Genomic DNA, 26,521 nt, shown 5'->3' with positions numbered 1-26,521 from the left:
TTCAAAATTTTACTGGACAAATACCATTTATAGTTAAAATAGAGACATGGCAGTCATTTCTGATTATTTCTCTGGAAAAACCACATTGTGAAGTCACTAAGGTGCCAAATTGTAGGTGAACCTTTAGAGCATAATTTGTTGCTCTGTTGGTGATTATTTAGTAAAATGCAATATTTAGTAATATTAGCAGAAAAAAATTTTCTTCTTAGGGTGTTGATTTGTTTCTAAGTATCAAACACTGCAATCCGTGTGAAAGTATCTCATTAACTCTATACAAATACAAGGGTTTAAATCAACAGACATATAATAAGACATTGTGAGTTCTGTTTGACCTTCATCAAACTCTTCTCTAAACCTCAATTTTTCCAGCTGTAAAATCAGAGATATAACACTAAGTCAGTGAGGATGTTTTTTTGAGAAATTTAAATGAAATAATGAATACAAAACATGCGGCACAGTGCTGACATATAAAAAAACCTCAAAATCAATTGTCATTATTCTGAGTCTTAATCTTCTGCATTTCTCTGCTTTTGTTATTTTTATTTAAAAAATGTGTTATGTTTCTTAACAGTGAAAGTTTTTAGCATAAATTTTATAGTCTTAATTCAGATAAAATGACCAGTACCATAAGTTTTAAAATAGACCTAACGAGAGTGGGATGGTTTGGGAGAATGGCATTGAAACATGCATATTATCATATGTGAAATAGATCGCCAGTCCAGGTTCGATGCATGTATGGCAAAACCACTACCATATTGTGAAGTAATTAGCCTTCAATTAAAATTAAATAAATTTATATTAAAATAGTCCTAATGTGTATTTTATAACATTGTAATTACATATATATTTCGTTGATGAGCGTGGTGGTGAGGTTTTCTGAAGATGAGACCCAGAAGGGAGCTTCCTCTGTCTTCCTACTACCCCCTGCTCCCTCTGGGTGTGCCCCAAACACATGGTTCGATTAGGCACCGTTACATAAGTTAACCAAACTCAGCTGCTCCCTGAGCTTCATACCAACATTACCTGTTGATTATGGAAGGTGTTCTTGTTGACTGTGTTAAGTTACACATTCTGATATAAATATCAATGCCGGGGGCAAAATTAGTAACTTCCTAATTTTTTTTTTAAACTTTATCTTTTAGTATTTCTCTTTTTTTTTTCTCTCCTGTAGGGCATGTGTATTGTGTGTTGTCAGTCTCAAAATCCAAATGCCTATCTGAATCAACTGCTGGGGAATGTTATTGAGCAGTATATCGGGCGATTTCTTCCAGCCTCAGCTCATGTCTTAGGTGTTGGACAACATCCCGTTTTGTTGGCATTGAAGAACTCAGCCAGTGTTCCACCGATGTCATTGCTAAAGAAATGCATTGTCCATGTCATAAGGTACATCTAAATATTAAGGATAAGTGGTATTTACAATGTATTATTCTCTATTAAAAACAGAATATTTTCTCTATTAAATAATAATTTTCTCTATTAAAAGATAACAAAAGTATTGGCAACCCGTAGGATTCTGAGTTTAGAAACTTTTTTCCTGAGAAGTATCTCAGAATTTATCAGAATGACTTGGCAGCCTAAGACAGAGCTCTTTAAATTGTTTTCTCTGAATTGCTTGTTTTCTCTGTATTGCTATTATTTTTCTTATATATGACCTGCTGCTGCTGTTTAGTCACTAAGTTGTGTCCAAATCTTTTGTGACCCCGTGGACTGTACCCACCAGGCTCTTCTGTCCATTGGATTTGCCAGGCAAGAATACTGGAGTGGGTTGCCATTTCATTCTCCAGGGGATCTTTCAAACCCAGGAATTGAACCCACATCTCCTGCTTGGCAGGCAGATTCTTTCTTACTGAGCCACCTGGGAAGCCCATATATGTCCTGTATGTATGTATGTATGTATGTATGTATGTATGTATGTACGTGTGTGTGTGTATGTATGTATGTATGTATGTATGTATTGGAGAAGGAAAGGGCAACCCACTCCAGTATTCTTGTCTGGAAAGTCCCATGGACAGAAGTGCCTGGTGGGCTACAGTCCATGAGGTTGCAAAGAACTCAGACATGACTTAGCAACTAAATAACAACATGTATATGTATTACTTTTTATCAGTTAAACACTGATTGTATTTTGTACTGTACAAAATGAAGTAATTATAAGAGATAGTTAAGTGAAAAGAATGCTAATATGAAAAAGGAAGCAATATGAAGTCCTTTTTCTTTTAGTCTTCTCTGTCTTAATAACTCAGTTTTATTATTAGGCAAATGAGTCAATGAAACTTCTTAGGTTTTCTACTAAACTCCGTATCTTCTAACTTCAACATTAGAAACCACCTTTTTTTTTTTGTCTTCATGAATTATTTAGCTTCATATGAAATTAGTTTTTAAACTTTTAAGATGCTATGGTGATATATATTATTCTTAGTGTTTTTTTCCTGTGTTTTTAATGATCTGATAACTTTAATATCCTAATATAATCTGTCACCTCATGTTACAGAATTCCATGTCTGAGATCTATTCTCCCTCTGACTTTCTCTGTGTGTTCCTAGTGTCCTGTTAATCAGGTTTGAAAGCTTCATATTTTTTGTTTCCTCTCCCTTTTCAGCCTTTGGCAAATGATTGTCTCCTTCCCTTTTCACATCCCTTTTTTATCACATTATACCTACACTGTCGCCAGAGTCTCATAACTAATTTCATTATCTCTAGTCTTTTCTTCCAGTCTTACCTAAACAATTCCCCCAGATTCAGTTCAGTTGAGTTCAGTCGCTCACTCATGTCCGACTCTTTGCAACCCTATGAACCGCAGCACACCAGGCCTCCCTGTCCATCACCAACTCCCAGAGTCCACCCAAACCCATGTCCATCGAGTCAATCATGCCATCCAACCATCTCGTCCTCTGTCATCCCTTTCTCCTCCTGCCCTCAATCTTTCCCAGCATCAGGGTCTTTCCCAATGAGTCAGCTCTTCACATCAGGTGGCCAAAGTATTGGAGTTTCAGCTTCAACATCAGTCCTTCCAATGAACACCCAGGACTGATCTCCTTTAGGATGGACTGGCTGGATCTCCTTGCAGTCCAAGGGACTCTCAAGAGTCTTCTCCAACACCACAGTTCAAAAGCATCAATTCTTTGGTGCTCAGCTTTCTTTATAGTCCAACTCTCACATCCTTACATGACCACTGGAAAAACCGTAGCCTTAACTAGATGGACCTTTGTTGGCAAAGTAATGTCTCAGCTTTTTAATATGCTGTCTAGGTTGGTCATAACTTTCCTTCCAAAAAGTAAGCGTCTTTTAATTTCATGGCTGCAATCACCATCTGCAGTGATTTTGGAGCCCAGAAAAATGAAGTCAGCCACTGTTTCCATTGTTTCCACATCTATTTGCCTAAAATGTTTTTCCAGTATGACACTTCCTTGCCCTCAAACCTTCTTTGTTTGCTGTCCATGATCTGTCACTTAACTTTCCTATATAATGTCATCATATACAAACCCTAATGATGTTGGTTTAATTATTACCCTTCCAAAATGCTTCACATTTCCCTATATCACAGCTTTGTTCAGACCATTTTCTCCATTAAAATGCTATCTACTGGGTTAAATACTCCTAGACTTTATGGGACCTACACCTTATATCTCAGTGTACCATGATGCTTCTTTCCTTCTGGAGCCATGCGCTCTGTGTGATTCAGTTCTCAGAATCATGATAGTTTTGCCAAACTTGTGTATGATTATAGTACTCTACCACTGTGTTTGAGACGTTGCATAGGTAATTTTAGTAAACCAAATGGCATGTGCTGAAATGGAATCAAATCCTTAAGACCTTAAAGCTGTTAAAGCCCAGTGTTTAGGACCCTGGCGACTTTTCCTTGACTTTCCTCTTTACTTTGTATATAGTGAAAATGTTTTTCTTACTGTTTCTAGTTGAAGACCTAAACAGGTAGCAATTCCTTTTTCTTTTGTTCTTTTAACACTCAGGAAAGACAGAGAGATTGTCTCCTATGACTTCCTCTATTCCAAGCTTCTCTACTCCTATAATTCCCTAGCTTAGGACTCCTTCTACTGAATTCCCAAGAATTCTGAGATTATCTTCCAAAGCACCTATCACACTATATTATAATTGTTCTTTTCTTCCTTGTCTAACTTTTCCACTGGACAGTGAGCCATTGCTTTCAGAGACCATAGTTTACTTTCTGTTCTTAAACTTTTACCAAACACACCACATACTCAATGAATGTTTGTTCTAGGCATTAGAAATTCGTCATTAAACAAAACACATAAAACAATTGACCTCAAAGATGGAATGAATTTTCTAATATGTAATATTTGTTGGAAGTCATTGTATGGAGTAGAAATGATGAAGGCATAGTTCCGCCCTTAAGGAATTTATAATATTTAGTGATTTCTATGCCCCATTTTGGCAAATTATGTCTCTTAGCAAAATATATGTAGATGTCTGGTTTAGATTTACCTTTATTTGGCACTTTTTCATATTGTCTAGACTTTCTAGAAACTCTGCAGTTTCCACTTTTCATTCATTCACATAAAAAAGTACACTGAATACTTGCTATGAGTTGAGACTTGTTCTAAGAGGTAGAGATACAAAGATGAGGCAGATGAGTTATCTTTATGACCTCTGAGTTCAAATGATTAAAGTTGTCCTGCTTTAAAAGAAGATATTAAATCCTAAATTACCTCTCTCATTCTTTTATTTCATAAGGGAAGGAAGGATACAGGTTGGAATGGAAAGATGATTTCTAGTATAGTTCTCTTATGTATTTGTAAAAAGAAGACTCTCTTTCAAATCATAGATAAATAAATATGAGGAGAGACTCTTTATGCAATTCAGATTAAGAAAATGTATCATTGAGGAGCTCATAGGGGAGATAAAGCTTATATTAGAAAGAAAAAAAATTAACAGATTTTTATTAGATTTTGATTGTTTATTTTAAGACCAGGTTGCCTCATATTTAGTTTGTATCTGTGTTCTGCTTTGGCCTTTATAGCATGCCAGTAGGATATGCAGTCAGTGCTTCAAAAATCTTAGGTTTGAAGAAAATATGGTAAAATATACATAGCTTTTAAAAATTGTGCTTTATGGATTTCGGAGATAAAATAGGCCATCATCTTTCAAGTGTATGACATTTGATTCTGCTCTATTGAAACTTTAAAGAGAAAGAAGAACAAAATTGTGCTTCTTTTCAGGAAGTCCTACTTTGAGTTTAAAGGATCCTTGCTGCCTCCTCGTTTGGCATCCATTCTGGCCTTCATCCTCCACCTTGTTAAGGAAACTAACACTGATGTTTCTGAGATTGAACTACTCCTCCCTGGAGTATTAAAATGCTTGGTGCTGGTCAGTGAGCCTCAAGGTTAGTTCATTTAAGCGTTTGTATTTGTTATACTTTTGTGTTCACAAATTAAGAAAATATTCAATTCTATCAGTTAAATTGACAGTTATGAAAATATATGGTTATTTCATATCAACTTAATTTTTATCATAACTAAAGAATGAACTCCAGCCAGTAGCTGAGGTTGGGTGTGATAAAATGGTTAAAAACTGACATGATTCAGTCTAGTTTTTTTTTTTCCCCCCTCCCAAATTGTTGATTTATGTTTATTTTTTGTTCAATTTGTCTCTGATACTGAATGCAACTTGCTAAATATCAAGTGGTGAGCGGGCAGCCTACTTTCTCCTATTCTAGATTCTGCTATAATATGTAAGCTGATCTCTGGGCAAACCTGTAAGTACATGTTGATCCTTTTGTTTTCAGTCTCATCAGCCTTACTGACTGTGATCACTTAAAAATATTATTTATTTAGTCCCTGCTGCGAGTAGCAGGCCTCAACAAGCTTATTGGGAATATGCAGAATAGTGGCTGTAGTTCTATCCTGAGGGATTTTTAGTGTAAATAGATGTTTTGTGTGTGTGTTTATCATTATAATGTGATCGTTTGGGGCAGGCTTCTCAAATGCTTCTGCTTAGGTACTTCTAACTACTGTGATAAGTCAGTACAGTATATATCCTAAAGAATACAAGGGCAGCGTGCAGAGTGGCAGCTAAAAGCTCAGACAGCTCTTTGAAATGTCCTGTTTTATCTCAAAAATTTATGCATGTTTTGTTCTAATCCATGTTATTTTGATATTTAAAAACAGTCTTCTCTGCTTCCAAGCTTGGTTTTGTGAAAAATGTTCTGTTATGTTAACGTAAAATACCCTTACTTGATAGTAACACCGCTCCAGTAAAGAATATCCAGAGATAGATCCCAGATTGTTCTTTAGAAATTTTACCTTCTTTGAAAACGTTTGCATGCTTTTAATTTCAGTGAAAGTCTGTTGTACTATACAAAATTTGAGACAGAGCAGACAGTATAGCTTTTTAGCTAGCCTGTTGTTTCAGTGAGTACAATATTTATCATGAAGGAGGTCAGGTTTGGGGAGGGGAGTTTTGCTGCTCGTCTGTAGCTAGTGGTGCGTTGCATGTTCCAAACAGCAGGTATACAGAATGAGTGTTCTGTCTCCACATTGTCCTACAACCTGAAGGAGCAGTGTTTAAACACAGGTGTGTGTGATTGGCTCAGAGAAGATCCTCTGACTCTCCTTTGTAGTCTCAGTGTTTTGGAAGGACAGTTTGTGAAATTGTAAAAACTAGTGTTATGCCCAAGGATATTTCAGTGTCTGGCTAAACTACCTGTACACAACAGTTTGAGTTCACTTCCAGCATGTGACATGAGGAGCTCTGCAGCCTTGATCCCCAGAAAAACTGGTGAAAATTATTTAAAAGAAAAGCGTTTAAATTCTCTGGAAATGGTCCTAAAAGGGTACACAGCAAATGGAGAAATTGTATTTAAGAAAATCTACTGAAGCTTGGTAGGAACAGCAAGTCTTTGATATTTGAACCAAGACTACTACCTCTCTCTTCCTGTCTCAGAGGCATGGCAACTCCGGTAAATTAAAGAATGAGGGTTCCCTCTCCCTGCAGCTTCCAGGAGGAGGGCTGTCTTCCTAAGAGAGGCAGAGTATCAGTGTTTCTCCTCCTGCCTCCTAGCCACCTGATGCTAAGGTTATATTCCAGGGGAGTGTGGGTGAGAAGTGAGGCCTTCATTCTTCCACTCAGCTCCCACTTGTGAGATGGGAGGACTATACTGAGTATGTTATCAGTGAGAATACTGGAGTGTTGATTGTCCTTGCTGCAGCTTAGAGGTAGAGAATTCATACCAAGAGGATCTGTAGCTAATACCCCTCCTTCCACAAGCATGCAGCACCTAACGTGGGTATGTCAGTCAGAAAATAGTGGGCCCCGTGATCTCTGTCCCCAGCAACAGAACTTCACCTCTGAATTTTGCCTGAGAGTGGGAGGGGGTAGGAGAAAGCCATAGGACAGATAACTCTGAATCTCTCCCAAAGGAACAAACTTCATTTACAACGAAGTGTGAAAAAGTTCAAGCCTGAGGGTGCTGTCAAAAGCAGTGGAGTTTGTGGTTAAAAGGCAATAGGTAGGAGAATGATAGATTTATTGGAGGTGTAAGCTAATCTGTAGATGAACTAGTTTAGTAAGAGAATTGGCTGCAAAGAGCCCTGGGGTGAGAACAAATATCAACACTAATCTCAGAAATCCCCCCTTTAAAAAAGCCTGGATTTGATAAGATCATACAGTTTCGTTTACTGAGAGAAAATCAGTCAACAGATCCTGCCAGTATGAGCAATCAGATAGAGGATTTAATAAACAAAGACTTCAAGGTAGTCATTATAAAAGTGTTCAGAAAGCTCAAGGAAATCATGTTAATAAAGTAGAGGAAGATGTGATGACAATGTCACATCAGAGAATATCAGTAGAGAAATAGAAATTATTAAAACAGAAAATAACCAAATGGGAATTCTGAAGTTTAAAAGCTAAACTGAAAATCTTAAGTTTAATTTTAATTGATAGATGAAAGAATTAGCAAACTTGAAGATAAATTGTTAGGTGTTATGCATTCAAAAAAACAAAACAAAACAAAATGAAAGAAATGAATAGAACTTTAGAGAACTGCAAGACATCATTAAGCACACCACCCTACACAGAATATCAAGAGAGGACAGAAAGGAGCAGAAAAAATACTGAAGAAGTAATGGTTGAAAAATTTCCAAATTTATTGACTAATACCAATCTATACATTCAGGAAGCTCACCTAATTCCAAATGGAATAAATTTAAAGAGATCCACAGACAGATGCAACTTAGTTTGTGGGCGGGGGGGGGGGGGGGAACGGTTGAAAGTCAAAGGCAAGGAGAAAATTTTCAAAGCAGCAAGGGGAAAAACAAGTCTACTTTCAAAGGGACCCTGGGAAGATTAACAGCTGACTTCTCAGCAAAATCAATGGAAACTAGAAGGCAGTGGGATAACACTCTGATCAAAGCAGGCACCGTCAACCAAGAATCCTGTAGTCAGCAAAGCTGCCCTTTCAAAAATGAAAGTGAACTTAGGATATTTGCAGATAAAAAATGAGAGAATTTGTTGTTAGCAGACCTGCCTTATAAAAATTACTGAAGGAAGTTCTTCAGAATGAAAGTCAGCTCAGACAGTAACTTGAATCCTTCTGAGTAAACAGAGAACAACAGAGGTGATTATGTACAGTTGACCCTTGAAGAGCATGGGTTTGAACTCCACAGATAACTGCCCACTTATCTGCAGTGTTTCTTTTCAACAAATCCGTACTGTATTACCGTACAAACTATGGTTAGTTGAATTTGTCGATGTGGAACCATGACTGAGCCCTTTCTGACTTCATAGTCAGAAAGCTGACTGTAAGGTTGAACATGGAATTTCAACTGCATGGGGGGTCAGCACTCTAACCCTTCATGTTGTTCAAGTGTTAGTTGTCCAGTCGTGTCCAGCTCTTACAACCCCATGGACTGTAGCCCACCAGGCTCCTCTGGCCATGGAATTCTCCAGACAAGAATACTAGAGTGGGTTGTCATTTCCTTTTCCAGGGGATCTTCCTGACCCAGGGATTGAGCACAGGTCTCCTACATTGCAGGCAGATTCTTTACCAGCTGAGCTACCAGGGAAGCCCCGTGTTGTTCAAGGGTCAGTTGTAGTTGAAAGGCAGCATAAATGCATATTTTCACCTTTTTTCTTTCAACTTATTTTAAAAGTGTATGAAATAACATGTATATAGTTGTCCTATAATGTATAGAAATTTAATATATTTACCAATAACAGTATAAAGGAGATGGTGGGAACAAAGTAATATTAGATTAAGGAAGTGACTTCAGATGCTAACTTAAACAGGAACAAGTGATGAGAACAATAAATGGTAAGTAAGAAGGTAAATTTAACAAAACCCAAAATATATATGTGTTCTCCTTTCTTAGCTTCTTTGAAAACAGGAATTTTATGAGGTAGGAATTACAATAATGTGTCACTGAGTTTTAAAATTTGTAGATGTAATATGTATAACAGTAATACCACAAAAGAGGGGAAAGTGACTAGAACTGTGTATGAACGATGTGTCTATATTTTGCTGGAATTAAGTTCATGTAAATCTGAAGCTCTGAAGAGTTAAAATGTACATGATAAACCCAGAGCAACCACTAAGGAAATAATTCAAAACTAATGGACACTCATTAAAATAACTAATATGCTACATTTGAAAATATTCACTTAATGCAAAAAGAAGAGAGATTAGATGGACAACAAAACATAAGACATTTAGAAAGTAAAAGGTAAAATGGCTGATATAAATCCTACTATATCTATAGTAATATTAATTGTGAAAAAGTTGAACAATCCAATCAAAAGACAGAGATTGTGAGAATTTTTCTTTTAAAAGCTCTAACCATATCTGCAGGAAATACTTTTGATTCAAAGATTGGAAGTTAAAGGATGGAAAAGGATACATCATGCAAATTGTAACTGCAGAAAGCCAGAGTAGCTATACTAACATCAGACAGAAAAGACATTAGACAAAAAAAAATATTACTAGAAATAAAGAGGGAACATTTTATAACGATAAAAGGGTGAGTCAGGGAGATTTCACCACTATAAATATATGTGTACCTAATAATAGCAAAATACAAGAAGAAAAATCTAGGAGACATGAAGGGGGAAATAATTCACAGTAATAGTTGGAGGAACTTTGGTTTCTGCTGTAATAATAAAGAGCTTGGAAGTTATCACTCACCCTCACAGGGAAAACTCTGGACAGCCTGAAAAACAATTCTTCTTAGGTGCATCAGAGAATGGAGGTCATAGGGTAAATCACTGCCTTCAAAACTGAGCATACAGCAGTTTGTCAAATTCAGCTTAAATATTCCTACCAATACCAGCTACATCAGAAGGCTTCTGCTCCTGGTTAGCTGTGATTCTCTGTATTCACCTTTCTGTTTAGTTTTAACCTGTCTAGTAGGTAATTTTTTAAAGAGGTAAAGGATATACTAAGAGAGGAGAGAAAATGGAATCATACAAAATGCTCAATTAAAACCTTCAGAGAAGGCAGGAAAAGAGGGAAAGATTAAAAAAAAAAAAAAAAACTAGAGCAAAGACTAGAAAAACTATGTATAGAGTAGATATTAATTCAACTGTTTCAATAATCATTGATATCAATAGTCTAAATAAACCAAATAAGAGACTGACAGTGGATAAAAAACAAGGCTTAACTATATGTCAGCTACAAGAAATCGACTTTAAACATAAAGACACGATTAGATTAAAAGTAAAGGGATGGAGAAATATATGCAGTGTTAACAATTCAAAACACAGGTGTAGCTATATTTCACACAAACCAGACTTCAGGACAAGAAGAGCCATCAGACACAAAGATGGGCATTACATAAAGATGAACTGGGAATAAAGCAGAGAACTGCTTCAATCAGATAAAGGGCATTTTTGAAAATCCTACAGCTGATATCACACTTAAGATGCTTTCTCCCTAAGATTAGGAGCAAAAGCAAAATGTCCATTCCTGCCACTTCCTTTCAACATTGTACTAGAAGTTCTAGTCAGTGGAAGAAAAAGAAACAAAAGGCATCTAGGTTGAAAAGAAAGAAAATCACCCATGTCTGCACATCATATCATTTTGTTCTTATTCAGTCGCTCAGTAGTGTTTGACTCTGTGACTGCACGCACTGCCGCACGCCAGGCTTCCCTGTCCTTCACCATCTCCCGGAGCTTGCTCAGACTCACATCTGTTGAGTCAGTGATGCCATCCAGTCATCTTATCTTCTGTCATTCCCTGCTCCTCCTGCCCTCAGTCTTTTCCAGCATCAGGGTCTTTACCAGTGAGTCAGCTCTTCTCATCAGGTGGCCAAAGTATTGGAGCTTCAGCATCAGTCCTTCCAATGAAAATTCAGGACTGATTTCCTTTAGGATTGACTTTTTTTATCTCCTTGCTGTCCAAGGGACTCTCAAGAGGCTTCTCCAGCAGCACAGTTCAAAAACATCAATTCTTTGGCTCTCAGCCTTCTTTATGGTCCAACTCTGACATCCATACATGACTACTGGAAAAACTATAGCTTTGACTATACTATTTGGATTTATATGTATATACATATGATATCATATATATATATAGAAAATCCTAAGGACCCACTGAAAACTATTAGAATTAATAAATAAGTTCAGCAAGGTTCCCTACCAGAATTCAGCAAGCTTCTCTGTAGCAAAGTTGACAGACTGATTCTACAATTCATGTAATACTACAAGGGAGCTAGAATGGCCAAAAAAATCTTAAAGAAGAACAAAGTTGGAAGATAAACTTTTCAATTTGAAAACTTAGTGCAAAGCAACAGTAATCAAAACAGTGTGGTGTTGGCATGAAGATAGACATATAGATCAGTGAGATAGAATTGAAAGTCCAGAAATAAACCCATGTATCTGTGGTCAACTGACTTTTCTTTAAACAGGGGTGCCAGGATGATTCAATAGTGGGAAAATAGTCTTTTCAACAAATTGTGCTAGGTCAAATGGATAGCCAAATTCAAAAGATTGAACTTGCACCTTTATTTTAACACTATATGCAAAAATTAACTAAAACAGGATTATAGACCTAAATGTCAGAGTTAAAACTATAAAACTCTTAAAGCAAGAGTAAATCTTCATGATCTTGGATTTGGCAATGAATTCTTAAACAGGACATCAAAAGCACAAGCCACAGAACAAGACATAAATTGGACTTAATCAAAATAAAGGACTTTTGTGTTTCAAAGAGCACTGTCAAAAAAATATTAATAAAAAGACAACTCAGAGAATGGGAGAAAGCATTTGCATATTACTGATATGATAAGGAAGTTGTATCAAGAGTATATGAAGAATAAAATTCAGTATTTAAAAAAAAAAAAACAGGCAAAGGATTTGAATACAGTTTTCTCCAAAGAATGTAAGCAAGTGGCTTTAAAACACCTGAAAAAGTGCTCACTGTCATTAGTCATGAGGGGAATGCACATCAAAACTACAATGAGATACCACTTCACGCTCACTAGGTTGGCTATAACGAATAAGATAACAACAAGAATTGGCAAGAACATGGAGAAATCTGCATCCTCATTTACTGCTTTTGGGAATGTAAAATGGTGTCGCTACTTGGAAAGAGAGTCTAGTAATTCCTCAAATAGTTGAACATAGAGTTACCTTGTGACCTAGCAATGCACTCCTAAGTTTTAATATGTACCCAAGATTAATGAAAACATATGTCCACACAGAAACTTGTACTTTAATATTTGTAGCAGTATTATAATAGCCAAAGGTGAGCCTCACCATCAGCTGATGGATGGATTTTTTTTTAATGTGATCTATTCATACAAGAGAATATTATTTGGATATAATATTCAATATATATTTAATATAAGGCGTGAAGTACTAATTCATGCTGCAGGAAGTATTGCTACAGTGTGTATTGCTATAGAATGTATTGTAAACATTATTATAAGTGAAAGAAGCCAGTTTAACACAAGACCATATATTATATGGTTCTATTTATATGAAATATCCAGAGTAGTTAAATCTGCAGAGGTGGAAAGTAGATTAGCGGTTGCTCAGGGGGTATGAAAGTAGATTACTGGTTGCTGAGGGGGTACTGGAGGATAGGAGGTAAGAGCTTTAAAGGGAGCAGTGTTTCTTTTCAAGATAAAGAAAATGTTCTAAAATTGCAGTGACAGTTGCACAGTTGTGTAATTATCCTAAAAACCATTGAATTGTACGTGTTAAATGGGTGAATTATATTGTATATAAATTATATGATAATAAAGCTGTTATTAAAACAAAAAAGCTGAAAGATAACCCAGTTTTTAAAAACAATGCCCAGTTCACTTAAAGAAATAAACAAAGAGGATAGATTTTTTTTTGGAAACCATGTACACTAATGCTCACGACAGTGTTATCTGTAATAGCCAAAATGGAGGCAACCCCGATATCCATCAACTGATCATCTAATGAACTGATAAACAAGAAGAAGTCAATCCATATAATGGAATGGTGTCTGACCATGAGAAGGAATGAAGTGCTAACATGCTCCATAGCACGGGTGAACCTTAAAACATTTTGCTAAGGAAAGGAAGGCAGTTACATGAGACCAAATCTGTATGGTTCCATCTATATGAAATTCCCAGAACAGACAATCCATAAAGACAAAAAGTACATCAGTGGTTCCTGGGACTGAGGGAGGAAGAACATGGGGAATGACTGCTAATAGTTATAAGGTTTTGGAGGGAGGTGATGAAAATGTTCTGAAATAAGATAGTGGTGACAGCTTCACAATTCTTCTGAATATACTAAAAGCCAGTGAACTGTACAGTTTAAAAGGTTAGTTTTTACATGTGAATTATACCTAAATCTGTTATTTTTAAGAAATAGTGCTTACTATTAATACTTTATGAACTGTATTTCTTCATGTTCTGGTACTTTTTCCACAAAAGAACTTGTGGATTTTTTTTTTTTTTTCAAAGAAGCATCTTTAAGAAGAATCATTTATACTGGCTCTAGAATTGCATCTAATATGATAACTTACTTGTTCAGTAAAGACAAGTATTCTATCTCTTCCTTTTCCACTATCCTCATGCTATTGAAAACATCTGCTACTTAATTAAGTTAGGTTCATGTGTACTCTTGCCATAGTGGATTACAGTTTCTGAGAAATTTTTTTTTCATTTATTTTTATTAGTTGGAGGCTAATTACTTCATGAAAATATTTTTATTCTTTAGAGAAAGTAATTTTTCTCCCCAGCTACTTAATATGCCAAAAGCAGCATAAAAAATGTATTAGCACTTGGAACACGGTGAATTTTTGGTTCTTTCTTGATTTTTTTTTTTTTTTTTTTTTACCATTTTTATGTGGAAGTGCACAGCTGTAAAGGATTTGGTTAAATACTGAAAGAATGTAAATGGTCTCTTTGTAACTTTGCTGTCTTTAATAAGAAAATTAGCATCAACAATACTTGATTTTATATATATATATATGTATATATACATACATACATATATATGTATATATACATATATATATATACACACACCATCAACTGGCGGATTTATGTTATATACACAGTCCCTGGTGTCACAGTCAGACACAACTTAGTGACTGAACAACAACAAATATATAAATCTAATTTTAAGAAAATATGAACTATTGGTAGTTTCTAATTTACGACATATGAGAAACGCTGGGCTGGATGAAGCACAAGCTGGAATCAAGATTGCCGGGAGAAATATCAATAACCTCAGATATGCAGATGACACCACCCTTATGGCAGAAAGTGAAGAAGAACTAAAGAGCCTCTTGATGAAAGTGAAAGAGGAGAGTGAAAAAGTTGGCTTAAAGCTCAACATTCAGAAAACTAAGATCATGGCGTCCGGTCCCATCACTTCATGGCAAATAGATGTGGAAACAGTGGCTGACTTATTTTTCTGGGTTCCAAAATCGCTGCAGATGGTGATTGCAGCCATGAAATTAAAAGACGCTTACTTTTTGGAAGGAAAGTTATGACCAACCTAGACACCATATTAAAAAGCAGAGACATTACTTTGTCAACAAAGGTCCCTCTAGTCAAGGCTATGGTTTTTCCAGTGGTCATGTATGGATGTGAGAGTTGGACTATAATGAAGGCTGAGTGCCGAAGCATTGATTTTGCCTTTGAACTGTGGTGTTGGAGAAGACTCTTGAGAGTCCCTTGGACTGCAAGGAGATCCAACCAGTCCATCCCAAAGGAGGTCAGTCCTGGGTGTTCATTGAAAGGACTGACGCTGAAGCTGAAACTCCAGTAGTTTGGCCACCTGATGCGAAGAGCTGACTCATTGGAAAAGACCCTGATGTTGGAAAAGATTGAGGGCAGGAGGAGAAGGGGACGACAGAGGCTAAGATGGTTAGATGGCATCACTGACTCAATGGACATGGGTTTGGGTGGACTCTGGGGGTTGGTGATGGACAGGGAGGCCTGGCGTGCTGCGGTTCATGGGGTCGCAAAGAGTCGGACACGACTGAGTGACTGAACTGAACATATGTATTTGTGAATGGAAGGAATATGAATTTAAAAAATCAATCTGTAAGTCAGCTGAATTATTAAAGATTATCTGTTGTCAGTGTGTAGCAGTGTTTGCGGTATTAGGAGGGTAGAACATTTTTGAATATGGACTCTTTTCTGACAAAAAATGCATATCTTCACATATATTTTTTCAGTTACGGTATTTTTTCAGTCACATGTGAAAAATAGACTCAAGTGTTTTATATTTTCTTAAAATGGAAGATAGGGAGACTTTAGAACAAAACAAAAAGCTCATAACTATTTCACTTTGAAAAATAACAAAAAAGCATGTACATACTTTAAGAAAACAACATGTTTTTCTAAATCTAGAGTGCTCATGAAAATGAGGATCCAGATGGTGAATTCAGGCACAATGTGTAATGCTGTAATTTTCCCTCCTAGTTAAAAGGCTGGCCACCGAGAACCTGCAATGCATGGTCAAAGCCTGCCAAGTGGGGTCAGGAGGAGAACCTGCCGCCCAGCTGACTTCTGTGTTTAGGTAACTGGAAAATATGCCAACTGGCAAGGAGACTATTGCCAGCCATTTGACAGTCAACATGTTTTTTAAATAACTAATTATCCAAAACATAATGTGTTACTACTTGTTCGTAGTTCCAATTATGATGTTTTTGGCAGTAGTTTTGCTATGTTGTTGTTTTATTAAAAAATAAAATTACTAGGGAGAAAGAGGACTTAAAATTACCTGAGAATTTAGTAAGGAAGATGCCTGCATGTGTTTCAGAGGGAAAAGTGGAAAACGTGAGGCATGGTTAACAGGTACACAGGCTTTGGAGCTGCTAAACATGCCACTCAGCATCCGGTGTGGACGTGCCTGTCACTGGTCTTCCTGTTCACTTTCGACGCCGTGAACCCACAAAGCTCCATTGGATGTAATTTGTGAAGCACAGACTTTATATATAGATGTTTTCCCTTCATCAGAATAACTGCAACTTGTAGAACATTTTCTCTTTTGTTTCTGTTTTCCTGCCTTGCACCATATAGATTCTTAGGCTTTCTGTTAAGGCAGTACTTTTAAAGTATATCTTTCTCCTAGTTTCTACCCATTGACCTTCATTTCATGTATCTCTACCATAGCACCACTGTTGAATAGTTTGGGTCCATTTCCTTCATTCTGTGGGGGATTTTTGATTCCTCGGCTTGCTTTCTTATCACGTAGTTGCGACTTGTCAGTTATTTACAGTTTGTTTATAGAATATAAAAATTGTGATTATTTGAAATAAATACTAAGTTTAATTAAAAAATTGTGATCATTTGAAATAAATACTGGGTTTAAGAAAACTGTAAAACCCTAAGAGATGAGGAAGGATTTTATATGAACAAAGATTACATGTTTGTTAACTACAGTTTACTAAGAGAGGTGACTTTTGGCTAAGGTGGGAAGAGTAGAAATTTTATAGTTAAAATATATAATTCTTTTTTATATAATAGAATTATATATTATTTATATATATGTATAATTATATAAATATAATTATTTATATATTATGTATTCTTCATATTGTATTCTTCTGTGGGTCTAAAGTCTCTTGTTCAATTAAGGAATATAAAAATTATTAGAACTAACTTGCTTTCCTCATAGAAATACTGTTTGATTTATCTAGAGATAGGAAAAATTAACTAAAAGATACACAAAATAACCAGGAAGCTGGACTCCTGTTCTATTTTAGTCTCTGCTACACCCTTAACACCCAGATTAACCACATGCAGAGTGTAGCCGGAAATTCCCTGGTGTTAGATTTTTTCCCTCTTAATTCTTCCTCTTGGGATTCCAACTCTTCCCTCTCCTTCTTAATGCCCTCACTCTGGTCATGGCTCACGCTGAAGCCATTTCTTTTCTTTATTTTCAAGTTTCAGTCTTTGTATGGCGTCTGTCATAAATCCTTATGATAATCTTACATAAAGTGTTTTTCTTGCATTCAGGTTACAGCTCGTTGCTGTAATTGGGCTAGATAGATACTAGCCAGAGCAATTGCCCCAAGAGTAATTCTAAGTAACCTGTTTTACTTTCAGGCAGTTTATTGAAGATTATGGTATGAGATATGATTATCAGATTTACAGCATTTTAGAAGCAGTAGCAGCATTGGACCCGCAGGTTGTTATCCACTTGGTTCCTGCCCTTACTCAGTCTCTGAAGAATTCAGAGCGGAAATCGGGCCTTGGCAGAAATACTGCACAAAGGTATGTTTGATAATTTGATTATATCCTTTTGGACAATGATTATAAAATCTAGTTTCATTTTCTAGTAATGGCCTATTTTCCCATTTATAAAGATTTGGAGTCTATTCTGGTGAATAGGGTTAGTGACTCAACTAGATAATATGCTTTTGGTCAAAAATAGATAAAAGCTCTTTTTTTTTTCCCTATAGGCTCATGACTGAATATAGTGCTGGACCATTTAGAGTAATGAAACATGGTGGTTTAAGTCTGTATCTTCTAAAGAGATTGTTTTAAAAGAGAAAAGACCCTGATGCTGGAAAGACTGAGGGCAGGAGAAGGAGGCAACAGAGGATGAGATGGTTAGATGGCATCACCGACTTTAATAGACATGAGTTTGAGCCAACTCTGGGAGATAGTGAAGGACAGGGAAGCCTGGAATGCTGCAGTCCATGACTTCACAGAGTCAGACACGATTTAGCGACTGCACAACAACAATAAACGTATATCTCTCTCTTCTTTTGTCTTTACAGGGAAGCCTATAGCAAGCTTTTATCTCAGCTAGGACAAGTGGGACAAGATGAGATACAGAACCTGCAAAATGATCATGTCGAATCTATTTTGTGATTTCATCCTCAACATTAATTATAACTACCTAAAGCCACTTTGTGCCATTTGACTCCTACCTTTATTAATTGTATAATGTTCTGTTAAAATACTTTATAGGATCTTTTCCGTACATACCTGTAAGTATAAAGTATATAAATAAGGAAATAAAAGTTAAATATGTTATAGAATCTTTGGAACTTGGTAAAACTGCATTCTGCTTTGAAGCAGTTTTAGTAAACTAAAGAAACTTAAAGTTTTCCTATCTGGGAGTGTTGTCTGTGCATGTCTATGCAGGTTTGTACTGATTGATCCATGGGCGTTTTACTGTAGTGTTGACTTTTTGCCTTGCAAGTAACTTATTTCTATTTTTTGTTTCTTTACAAGTTATGTTTAATCATGACACTATTTCACCTTGCCTGGCTGCCCTGTGCTGGTTTTGTCACTTGGTTGCTTTCTTCTTTGCTTGTTTTTATTGTTTTGTTTCTTTTGAGGAATGGTCAGGAGATAGGACTGTATATTTGTTATCCTTTTTTATACTATGTTTGAGGCAAGTTAATAAAATTTTTTCAGAGCACACTTAACTCTGAGCAATGAAACTGAATCTGGCTAAGGGATTATACAGATATATATATATATATATATATTTTTTTTTTTTTTTAACTTGGGCTAACAGTGTTTATACTTTGGGTCCAACAGTTGCCAGATGTTTTTCTCTATTCATCCTTTCTTTTGGAGTTGTCATATCAAGAGGAGGATAAATAAGAGCCTTTAAAAAGAGAATAAATAATATTCTGGAAATTTTCTAAGGTTACAAATTAACAGAAGAGTTCTGGAAAGTCAGCCGAATTATCTACTTGCTCCTCAGCTAGAGCCTCTTATAAACTGGCATCTTACATATTTGCAGGGAACCAGCTTAGTTTCCTGTAGCAATTCATCTCTCAACCCTTTAACTATCTGAAATTTCAGATTTATTTTACTGGTTGGGCTTTGTCCTTGACTCCTTTTTATAGTGAGCATTATTGGGTAAAAACAGTTCCAATCTTAGTGCTGAGAACCCATGGGGGTCTTAAACCCAGCCCTACTTTGTGACCGTGAGCAGATTCCTAATCTTTTCTTAGTCTTAGTTTCTTCATGGAGAAAAATGAGTAATAATACTTCTTGAAATTTCACAATGTTCTGGTAAGAATCAGTGGGATAACTGATTTATAATCATGTAATTAAAATGTATGTGAAAGTATTTGGTGACCTACATTCTGTTAGGCACACAGACATGATTACTGTATCTCATGCACAAAAGTAAAGAAACTTCTCAATTTTGCTCTTCTCTAATGGCATGTCCTAGATGAGTGCTTCCACTTCTTACATGTCATGTTTGCTAACTTTGAAAGAATTTGTTCTCTTCTGGGGCCTCTAGTGTTTATCATGGTTTTACTATTCCTTCAGGAAAACATTTTCAGCCCTTTTCTGGCTCAAGTATCTTTTAAAATGAATTGCACTGCAGTCAGGAAACTATAGTTAGTTAGTAGCCCTTTCCTAATAGGAATTTGTGAAGTCTTAAGGACTTCATGACTTATAAATGGTCTATTTTACCCCTAAATAAACTAATTAAATAAATGGGATGACTAAAAGCCTCTTTTAAGGTTACTGAAGACGTCATAGCAATGAATTTCATTATAATAGTGACTTACTAATGATGTATTATTTTGCAAGTTTTAGCAGTTGAAATTTAAAATATTTAATGGAGTGCCTTTAAAGGGTTATTTATGTGTGTGTGTGTGTGTATGTGTATTCCTCCCCAAGGGAAATTGATAAAGATGTCTTAGATAGTCTTGCTCTTATCTTATGAAACTTTTTAAGGGTTAAGAAAATCTGATACTGAATCATGCATTAGGATATGTACCTGTGTATATTAAGAATAAATTTATACTTAAAACTCAGTAACAAGAAAGTCTGTAACATGTATATTTTTTTAATTTGTGTATCAGTAAAATTTTAAAGAAACTTTTATTCATTGAAGAAAAAAGAAAATTTATGATTCAGTTCCATTTCTTAAAAATCTTCACTGACCCTTATTACTATAGTCTTATCTCTTTCCATTCCCAGACTTAGAATAACCTTATAGTTGCTTCCTTGATGTTCTTTTCCCCCTAAAATCCCTGTAATATCTGAGGCGACTGCTTCTACCATTGTTAAGGTAAGCCAGTCTCTTGTGGTCGAATCTGGAATGTGCTGTCATTTTCCTTGGGCTTTGGCGCCCCTGTGACTGCATTCTCTTCTATCTTCTCATGCCTTCCTCAGCAATACTGCTTTTTCCTACATACACAGTTTCCCTTCTTGTCCCCACTGGTAAGATCTGGCCCTTCACCCGCTCTGTCCCAACATTCTTCTGGTAGTGAACTGAGAAGACTAGCTAATAACTTTATCTTTCACATCTGTATCTAGTACTACTTTTTCTCTAAACCTATCTAGTTAGATTCTCCTGGAATCTCAGGGCAACATCAAGCTGCCTTTGTCACCTTCTTTTCCAGAAAAGGTGACAGTCTTTGCCTTCATTTTCTACTCAGAGCATACACCACTTTCCCAGTTCACTTAACCTTGATGTTTCTTGGATTCTTCATTGTTCCCCACTTTTCATCTGATCAGCAGTACAAACTCTTGCTTTTTTTTTTCTTTTTGCCATCAAGTGCATCCAAATTTATTAGGCACTATAATCGCCTCCTTATCTCCGGATTATTGAAATTTATTCTTCACATAATTCTGACGTTAATGTTCCTAGAAGACTACTTTCATCTTGTTACTTTTCTGCTCAAGGACCTCCATTTACTTCCCATTGTTAATCTGACATTGAAGCCCTTCTGTCAGGAGAATTTCTGCCACCTGACACTATACTTTCTCTTTCCAAACTCGACTCAAGCAGGAGAGTAGACGGTCTTGGCTACTTTTGCTGAATGACATGTTCATTCTACACTGTGGGCTTCATTTAGTTTGCCAGCTTACCACCCTTTCTACAGAAACCTAACTTTAAGATACTCAATTAGGAAAATTAAAATATACATGTTAGGCTTCCTTGGTGGTTCAGATGTTAAAGAACCTGCCTGCAATGCAGGAGACCTGGATTCCACCTGTGGGGCAGGAAGATTCCCTGGAGAAGGGAATGGCTACCCACTCCAGTATTCTTACCTGGAGAATTCCATGGACAAATGAGCCTGGTGGGCTACAGCCCACGGGGTTGCAAAGAGTCAGACACTTGTTCAGTTGCTCAGTCATGTCCGACTCTGCAACCCCATGGACTGCAGCAGGCCAGGCTTCCCTGTCCTTCACCATCTCCCAGTGTGGGCTCAAATTCAGGTCCATTGAGTCGGTGATGCCATCCAGCCATCTCCTCCTCTGTCGTCCCCTTCTCCTCCTGTCCTCAATCTTTCCCAGCATCAGGGTCTTTTCCAGTGAGTCAACTCTTCACACTGAGTGGAGTCGGACACTCCTCAGTGATTAACACTTTGACTTTCTATACCTAAGTATCCCAGTCAGTTTCTGTAAAATATCAGGTGGAGTGTAAAAGATGATTGAAGGACAACACGGCGATGAAAAGGACTTTTATTAGACACTCAGATTTGGTTATGATTTAAATTTCAGTTGAACATTTAATTAGGTTTTCTTAGGGGAGAAGACAACATGGGTGTATTGCCCCTGTACAAAAGCATTCAGTATTCAGTGCATTTGTACTGGAAGAGTTTCACAGTATAAACTTTTACATCCTTCCTTATCCCTAGCATATTTTATTTTCTTACTAAGCATATTTGACTTTTTTGTTTTTTGGGGTAAGTAAAAAAAATTATTTGTGGGTTGTTAGGTGTGTATCTTCACTACACACTGTTATTTTTATCTTCCGTACTTCATCACAAATCTTTAAAACTACTATTTATAACTAATTACATGGACTCCTTTCCATGTACATTCACAGAAGCTTGGCAGTTTTTATTTTTAGGATTATATAATCATATAAGAATTTGACAAGCTGTTACAGTTGGGAAAAACCTTTAAGAAAACTACTTTCTCTAAGTTCTGCGCATCAACTTAACACTTTTTTTCAGAGATAAAAGGCAGATATCATAGAAACTTCATCAAAAACTGTGTTATCTGTTCTAAACCACTGGGTTTTGATTCATACTCTTTTTTTTTTTTACATAAACCTTTTATCTTCCAAAAACTGATCTCCTGCCTCCTCCTCCTAGGGTTAAAAATATTGCATTGTCAGTCAAGTGGAGAGTATGCTACTATAAATAATAGGCTCTGTTTGTGTAAAACAGTTGGGGAACTAGCAAAATAGTATATTCTTTCACATATTTGATGTAAGATATGAGATTTATATTTTGATTCTGTGATAAACCATATTGTTCAGTTTACCAAAATCAGTATCAAATGATTAGAACAGACCAACTTCTGCTTATTGAAGTTTTTGGTGTGAAGATAGTTACCCAGTTCATTGCACTTGTGAATTATGCTTTTAGAAAAATTCCGGGCATTTCTATTTTATACACACGTTTTAAGTTATTTGTGTACAAAGTAATGAGATATAATAAAAATGCATATATTCAACTTGCACTACACTTGTGATTATTCAACTTCCTCTTTATGACAGATTGACTCTTTGAAAAGCAAAATAAAAACGAACCATGTTACCTAGAGGAATATTTTTTATCTTATTTACTCCTGTTGCTTTTATACTCTGCCTTAAAAGAAAGGTAAGTTTTCAGCTATTTTAATGGCTGAGGGTATACAACATACATATGGCTACACTGTGAGGAAAATACAGAGAGAAATGGTGTGGAAAATACCCTAAAAATAACAAATGGGCATTTCGCTCTTAAAGATCTAAGGAATTTTACTGCATTTTACATACATATTATTTTAGAGATTCATGTCTTTTCTGACTTTTCCTGGTAGAGTAAGAAAACTGCTAATATCTGTGTTACTGCTTTTTCTTTTTTAAAGTACAATCTTGAAGTAATATTTAAATTGTTTTAAGTTTCATGGTTTTATGGAAATTGAAATTAATAAATACAAATACAATATGGTCTTTGAAGAGTGCAAATGGAAGATGTATTACTGTGGAATAGTTCACTATAGTAGAAAACATGTATTTGAATAATTTCGGTGGGCTTAGATTTTTATGACCAACCATTGTTCTCTAGAATTTTTCTTATTAGCTCTTATGATTGGTAATTTGAGGGACAGGATCAAATTATAAGTGATCTGGGTTTTTTCTTTGTGGGGAAGGGTTTCTGTACTTTGGATGCTATTCTTTGTTTACAAGTATATGTTTCTGAAAATAATGTAAAATTTATATAAAAATTGACTTCAATTTTATAGTATCATTACTATTATACAATTATACAGTTATTACTGAGTAATACTATACAAGGAAAGGTTTGATAGTATATACTGATTTGTTTTAAATGGTTAGAAGTTTTCACAAATGAGAATAATCTCAGACTGCCTTTCCATTTATCAGTCAAGTTCACTTCAAGACCATTTCCCTTTTAATAATTGGGTGGAGAATCTAGGATTAAAAATAGATTGTTTAAAAAAATAGATTGTTTTATAAGGTAAAATTCCAGAAGAAATCTGTGTGTCAAGTAGAAATTTTAGTAAATCGAAAATAATTGTGTAGGTCCTTGTTGGAAAGATTTCTGAAATGTTGGAGTCCACTCTCCTCACACTGTAAGTAAGGCATTTTTTAAAATTTAGATGGTTTATACCTTATAAAGAGACTCTGTTTTCCTTCTAAATATCAATTATCAACTTTCAGAACTGTACAAATACTCCTCTGAGGTTTTTTGTCTAAACTTAAAATCTTTTCTTTTAAAGTTTTACCACTCTTTTTCTTACCCTAGTCTCCCCTCTCCCCTTAATCTGAACAGCCAAAAATTATATATTTATTTTTAATATATTGATATTTAATACATATTTAAAATAAGTGTTTTAGGTATTATATAATATATAAAGTTAGTGATTTCTGTATTTAGGATAAAAAATATTTTCATTCACTTCTGCTTACTAAAAGTGGCTACATGAACAAAATGACAGTTTCCTATAAGCCAAGGATTGCTGAATGCTTAAACTATACCAAGGAAAAAAAGTGAAATCTTCCTTTTAAGAAAGGTGACTTATCGTAACAAGATTAGAGAAAGGGGGAAAACTCACATTATAGTTATGGAATTTACGTTCAAATACGATTACTGAGTTGTTTAATTTTTTAACTTTTTGTTATAGAAAAAGCAAATCCAAAAACCTAGCCTAAAAAAATTCTTGTGTATCATTAAAAATGGTAGTAATATGTATTGGTGATGGAGAAGAATCCCACAAGCGCTGAAGATTGACATAACCTTTAACAAAGTGGAAAAACTTTTATTAGAACTACCAATTCTAGGTTCAAATTTATGTCAAAGCACTTTATGATACCAAAGTTAGTCCAACTAATTTTTTTTTGAGCTTTAAAATGTCACTTTTCACTAAACAGTCTTAAATGAATTTGAGGCAAGGGTTTGTAAAAGTGTAGGAATCTTTGGCTTTGGTAAACTCCCTGTTTTCTAATTAGTATGTCTCTTTCACACGCTTTTCAGAATCATCTCATAGCATGTCTTCCAAGTTCTATCCAGTAATTTTTAAACTTCAAAAATAATCTCCCAGTTCAATTACAAAGTTCTAAAGACAGTAAAATGCCTTGTAATTTGAGTGATATTTTTTTCTTAGGCAAAGTACTTCAGAGTATTTGTCTAATCCTCACAACGTTCTTCTGAATTGATAGTAAATCAATAATTGCCCTCCTTAAAAAGTGAGAAAACTGAAGCACTGTAAAGTTAAGCCAAGGTCACAGAGCAACTAAGGGGAAAAATCCGGGTCCTCCATCTGCTGTCCCAGTGCCCCTTGGTTATTCATATTACCGTGAATAAAATACGGCATTTAAAAATTCATGATGTCATAATGGCGAGGACTCTGCTTCTACAGCAGTGCTGTATAATGTTGGATTTTTAACAGAAAAATTGCAAACCCAGGGTTCAGTAAAGAGATTAAGTACTGACAATGTTTCTGAAGATCACTGATGGCAGTACTTGTGAAACAAACTGCCTCACTAAGAGGGTAGTGTCCTGGACAGCACCCATTAGACAAGGTGTATAAGGAACGCTTTAAAGACCCACAGACCGTTCAGTCGGCTCTAGGCTAACACCGCAGTAAAAGTCACACACACTGTATACTGACACACACGGAGGAGAGTGACAAGCGTTTTCAGTCATGTGTATTTTAGAAAACTTCATTTTTTGCTTATGTTTATCTGAATATAATAAGATCTAGAAAACAGAACAAGGAAGCATTGAGCACTGAGTGTCTTCATGCCCAGTATCCAAAAGCCAGGCTTTTTTTCCTGCTGTTCATGACGGTTATTAAGAGCACTGGCTTTTCAGACAGTGCCAATCCGGTGGTGAGGCACTTGAAGAGTCTGAAGGTTAGGGCATGTGAAGTACGGAGCGGGGAGGAAGCATGCTGCTATTCCGTTGGAAGCAAAAGGGAGTCTAGGCCCATAGAAGACTTCTTCTTTGCCTTCTCTACTTACATCGAGTACCTACAAAGGAAGGGAGAAATCTGTATGTTAAAGGTGGTGGTTCAAAGTAAAGCTGTGTCCACATGAAAGAAAACCTGCAGTTAATTTCAGTTATGCTGACATGACTATATCTTACATACTGATATTTTTCTCACAGTGTTGTACCAGAAATATGTATTTAGTTCCTGTAAAATGCTATTCTACACACTTATGTGTATGTACATATATTTATAATCATTTAGCCTTCAGAACAAGTGTTGAGATGTAGGCAGCATTATTGTCCTTTAATAAAACTGCCTTAGATTGGTTAAGTAACTTGCCCAAACTAGTAAACGTTGTTTGTATGCTGGCTTACAAATCCTCATCTGCAGTGTGAAAACAACATTGACTTTGCAGCTTTGCTTTGAAAACTGGTGAGATCATCTCGCTCAGGGTCTGGCACAGAGAACATTATAGCTTCATAGCAGGTTCAGGGAAATCAGTTGCTTCTGGAGATTTTTCCCCAGTTATTTCCTTGTTAAACTGGAGTTTCATCTCTTTCCTTATATGGAAAAGAATCTTTGTCAGTCAGTGCCTGCTGTCACCTCACTGATTTCTGGTTTAATTTTACTACTAGGAAGATGCTTTTATAAGACAAGCTGGTCATGTCATATTT

General features: G+C 35.9%; 2 protein-coding genes across 14 annotated transcripts in view; one reads left to right on the top strand and one right to left on the bottom strand.

The window, feature by feature from the left end:
* Window positions 1–19,130, top strand: part of MMS22L (MMS22 like, DNA repair protein) — a 121,126-nt gene extending 101,996 nt beyond the window's left edge. For all 5 annotated transcript variants that reach the window (XM_043439200.1, XM_043439201.1, XM_043439202.1 and 2 more), the window contains 5 exons: window positions 1,172–1,383; window positions 5,196–5,359; window positions 15,885–15,981; window positions 17,514–17,681; window positions 18,191–19,130. In XM_043439200.1, the coding sequence (XP_043295135.1) occupies window positions 1,172–1,383; window positions 5,196–5,359; window positions 15,885–15,981; window positions 17,514–17,681; window positions 18,191–18,284 (735 nt within the window). In that variant the 3' untranslated portion in view covers window positions 18,285–19,130. The remainder of the gene's footprint in view (window positions 1–1,171; window positions 1,384–5,195; window positions 5,360–15,884; window positions 15,982–17,513; window positions 17,682–18,190) is intronic.
* Window positions 19,131–21,846: 2,716 nt separating this feature from the next.
* Window positions 21,847–26,521, bottom strand: part of KLHL32 (kelch like family member 32) — a 208,400-nt gene continuing 203,725 nt past the window's right edge. For all 9 annotated transcript variants that reach the window (XM_043439171.1, XM_043439179.1, XM_043439173.1 and 6 more), the window contains one exon: window positions 21,847–25,887. In XM_043439171.1, the coding sequence (XP_043295106.1) occupies window positions 25,726–25,887 (162 nt within the window). In that variant the 3' untranslated portion in view covers window positions 21,847–25,725. The remainder of the gene's footprint in view (window positions 25,888–26,521) is intronic.

This window comes from Cervus canadensis, chromosome 20 (genome assembly GCF_019320065.1).
Source record: "Cervus canadensis isolate Bull #8, Minnesota chromosome 20, ASM1932006v1, whole genome shotgun sequence".
Taxonomy (NCBI): domain Eukaryota; kingdom Metazoa; phylum Chordata; class Mammalia; order Artiodactyla; family Cervidae; genus Cervus; species Cervus canadensis.
This window is presented reverse-complemented; position numbering and strand designations above follow the sequence as displayed.